This window comes from Etheostoma spectabile, unplaced genomic scaffold (assembly GCF_008692095.1).
Source record: "Etheostoma spectabile isolate EspeVRDwgs_2016 unplaced genomic scaffold, UIUC_Espe_1.0 scaffold00019272, whole genome shotgun sequence".
NCBI lineage: Eukaryota > Metazoa > Chordata > Actinopteri > Perciformes > Percidae > Etheostoma > Etheostoma spectabile.
In genome coordinates, this window is record NW_022604787.1 from 1 (window position 1) to 4,138 (window position 4,138).

The 4,138-nt window shown below is 45.4% G+C and overlaps 1 protein-coding gene across 1 annotated transcript; it reads left to right on the forward strand.

Moving 5' to 3' along the window:
- Positions 1 to 47: 47 nt before the first annotated feature.
- On the forward strand, positions 48 to 1,232 carry LOC116684200 (GTP-binding protein Di-Ras1; the record flags this gene model as incomplete). The annotated part of the gene is made up of 1 exon (XM_032510069.1): positions 48 to 1,232. A coding segment is annotated over one exon (336 nt), but the record flags the coding sequence as incomplete, so codon positions are not given.
- Positions 1,233 to 4,138: the final 2,906 nt, after the last annotated feature.

Sequence of the window (4,138 nt, forward strand, 5' to 3'; positions counted from 1 at the left end):
ACCCATTAGACCATTTTTACCACATGTAAAGTTTGAAAGCTGTAAAGCTTCTCTGGAAACGTTGTGCTAACTTCCCCCCCGTCCCCCTCCAGGTCGTGGCCATCAAAGGCACCGTGGAGTCCATTCCCATCATGCTCGTGGGCAACAAGAGCGACGAGACGGCCCAGCGCGAGGTGGAGGCGAAGGAGGCCGAGGCCCAGGCCACCGCCTGGAAGTGTGCCTTCATGGAGACGTCGGCCAAGACCAACTCCAACGTGAAGGAGCTGTTCCAGGAGCTGCTGTCCCTGGAGAAGAAGCGGGACATGAGCCTGGGCATCGACGGCAAGCGCTCGGGGAGACAGACCCGTGCCGACAAGCTGAAGGGGAAGTGCAGCATCATGTAGGGCGGCGGCGGCGTAGAGACGTGGAACAGCAGAGGTAGAAAGGGAGGGGGGGGTCTGCTGATAGACTCCAGTAGAGACTCCCCCCCCCCCCCTCCCGTGGATACGTCTGTCTGAACACTGGAGCCCAGAGGACCAAAATGAACAAGCCCGACTGATAATGGACTCATATCAGCCCACGGGCCTCATGGACCTGAACTGGATTGTGTTTGTGGCCCCAAAATACTTTTAATAAACGTATACACCCCCGTTTATCTGCTACCACCATGAAACTATTAAAGGAATACTCCACTGATCTTAATGTGAGTCCTGAGACGGCCATGCATGTAACTTGTATTTATAGATGCAAAAGATGGATTTAACTTTATTTATCCAAAGGGGAAGTTGGGTGCTGCAGTTGCAGAAAAGCTCCTACAATTCCCAGGATTCATAGCAAACACTGAGATGTAGTTGCAGATCTGCACGGGTCTGAAGCTGAGACTCAGGCAGAGCTACAAGCTGAGTCTTTAACCCCCAGTTTTTAAATGTTTTATGTCAGAAATATTGGGTCCATAGAAAAGTGACAAGAATGTCAAAAAAATGTGACAAAATATTGTGAAAAGTGTCAATAAATGACAATAAAACCATCAAAAACATCAAAAGAAAATGTCAAAAATGTGGGATTAGTGACAAAACTTCTGAAAAATCAATAAAAATGTTGGAAACAGAACATTGGAAAAAGCAACAAAGACGTTAAGCTTGGGACATGGTATGCGGGAGGAAGAGAAGGGACGGACGGCAGGAGACAACTTCACAAGGTTTTACTTCCAAAACTAAGGAACTAAAACACGGAATCCATCAACGGAAACACAAAGTCCTAAAATGGGGAAAAAGGGGAAAACTCACGGGGTGGATCAGGAACATGGACAGGAACACGCTGACAGGACAAAATGATCCGACATGAGACGAGGGACGCACAGACATTAAATACACATGGTAACAAGGTAACGAGGTGACGAGAGGACAGGGAAGCAGGTGGAAAACATCAGGTAATCACAAGCGCAGGAAGACACAGGAAGTAAAACTAAAGACAGGACGAGACAAAAACCAGACTTCAAAATAAAACAGGAAACAGAACATACAGACACTCACAGGGGGACACAAGACAGGACCAACAACATAAGGCACAGGAGAAAAGACAAGACAAGACAGGACCAGCAACACAAGACACAAACACGAGGAGACAAGACAAGACAGGACCAACAACACAAGACAGGACCAACAACATAAGGCACAGGAGAAAAGACAAGACAAGACAGGACCAACAACACAAGACAGGACCAACAACACAAGACAGGACCAACAACACAAGACACAAACACAATGAGACAGGACCAAAAAACCAGAGGAGGAGAAAAAGAAAACAGAGTATTCCCTAAACCTTCCGGCTGTTTTAAAGTCGTAAAGAATGAATGATTAGTTCAGGAAAACTAAGGGAAATGAAAGCATAACCAAAGGTTTTCCATTCTTAGTGAACCACAAATATCTTGTGTAGAACATGATGGAACGGTGCACCCCTGCCCACATGGGTTGACCCGTGTTTGGTAGTTACCGCTGTAATCTCCTGGAAGAGTTATATTTAATATTTAATATTCTTCTCTGGTGGGCCTTGGCACTAAATGCAGCCTGACTGGAATCATGTTGAGTCAAGCATTCCACAGATAGGGGGGTTATAGGAAGGAGGTATCTTCTCAGATGTTACAGGTTCAAGCATGATTCATCTGCCCCCCCCCCCCCCCCCCCACAGTCTGATCTGCTGCTGTGTCATACAGCACAGATAGAGAATGGTTAAAAGAACGTGGTCTGAATGTCGTCTGTTCATCTTAGTAAAGTCCTGAGACCTCCGCTGCTTGCTGAGCCTCTTCCTCTCTCTACTAGCGGTCCACAAGGCTAATTCATACTCACGACAAGTCCTCAGACTCCACTCTGAGCTTCTACTTTCTACTCCCCCCCTCCCCGCCGTCTCTCTGCACTGAAACCTTCCCTGCAGAATCAGGACCAGACGCTTTCTAAATGTTGGACTGTCCCTTTAACTGGCAGGAGAGATGACTGGACGCTGTCTCTTTAAAATGCCTTTCCTTCCCCTGGACTTGCCCGTTTGTTATATTCTCTAATGTAAGTGATCTGAAGACTTTAGGAAGCCCAAAGCCAACAGAGTGAAGTGGGAGAGCAGCACGTTCCTCCTGCTTTCCGACATGTTTCTGTGTCAGCACATCCTCTCTGTCCCACCACTCCGGCTTTAGCAATATTAAAACAGCTGCACTATGTCTGTAGAAACTAGAACTTTACCTGGAGCTTGGTGATGGTGGTTCAGAAGATCTGGGTACTAAAAGGATTGAATGAAGGGATCGTTGGACTGGAGAAGTTTGGGGACTAGACTGTAAAAATAATGGAGGCAGCATCCTGTAGATGTTCTCTCTACGGTACGGCCTGCATTGGGTTCTACAGCGTCTTTGAACCATGTTTGGAATTCAAAAGGGAAAACACTGAATCATTTCTATTCATTTGATATTGTCATGAAGTTCTTTTTCTAAAGAAACTTCTGAAACAGCGCCGTCTGTGATCGGAGGGTTGTTAAAACTACAAAGAAACATGGCTGAAGCTGCTTTTGGTCTTCTGTATTCCTAAAGTGGTTTGTGGACATCCAGGGCCAGAGACGCTCTCCATCATGTGGCTTCATCCCACCCAGGCTCAGACCAGCTGAGCCAGTCTCTCTAAAACCTGTCTCATATGTCCCGGGAGTCCCACTGGGAAGACATAATCATCAGAACTTATACAGATGACAAAATACATTTTCTCAAAATGGGTCCAGACGCTTTTGCCCTCAGGACATTTACTTATGCCAATAATCATAATAATGTCCTATTTATTGATCTTACACCCACAGCAACGCTACACAAGCATGTGTGTTGTCTGAAACAGTTCTATACATGCAATAATACACATAAAAACATAACGCACATAAAGCACAAACCATTTACATTTCTTCCCAAAAGGCCCAAATATAGAAAACGGTAGATATCTACCTTGTCTGCTTTATAATATCTTTGATCAAATACTAGACTAGTTTGAATTGGAGGATTACTGTCTTTCCCGCTCTATACTCTTTGCTCTCGCCCATATATGGGCATAATGCCTTCACTTCCCTAAACAAACGAACGTCAGGGCCCACAGAGAGAGCAGACACGGAGCTTAGAGCTAGCAACAGAAATGAGCAAAAACACAATGAATTATGGATTATTATCAAGTGGATAAATCTTGGATGTAACAGTTTGGATTTAATGCTCAACGACCCTGAAAAACGGCCCAAGTTCCAGACTGGATAGAAAATCCCCTGTAGAGGCTAGAAAGACCCCGAAGAGACCTGCGGGACTGCTAACCCGTTAGCCGTTAGCTGCAACAATCGGTAAGTTTCTGTGTTTTATTGTTATAAATGATTTTAATATGAATCAGAGGTGTTGTTTTTGCTCGTGGACTAAACCTCTCGGTTCCAGAAGGTTAATACGTAGATAATTAAAAACTTGTCTTTGATGTTCACATATTTCCCGACACAACTGAAATTAAGTCCAGTACCACCACCCAAGTGAAGTCCAGTCTGGCACCAGAACCAGTTCCTTCCTGAGACTATTGAGCACAGCCACCAGCGCTGCGTCTGGAGCTTAGCTCCGCCCACGACCGTTGGGATTGGTTTAAAGAAAATAACACAGACACTTTTATCC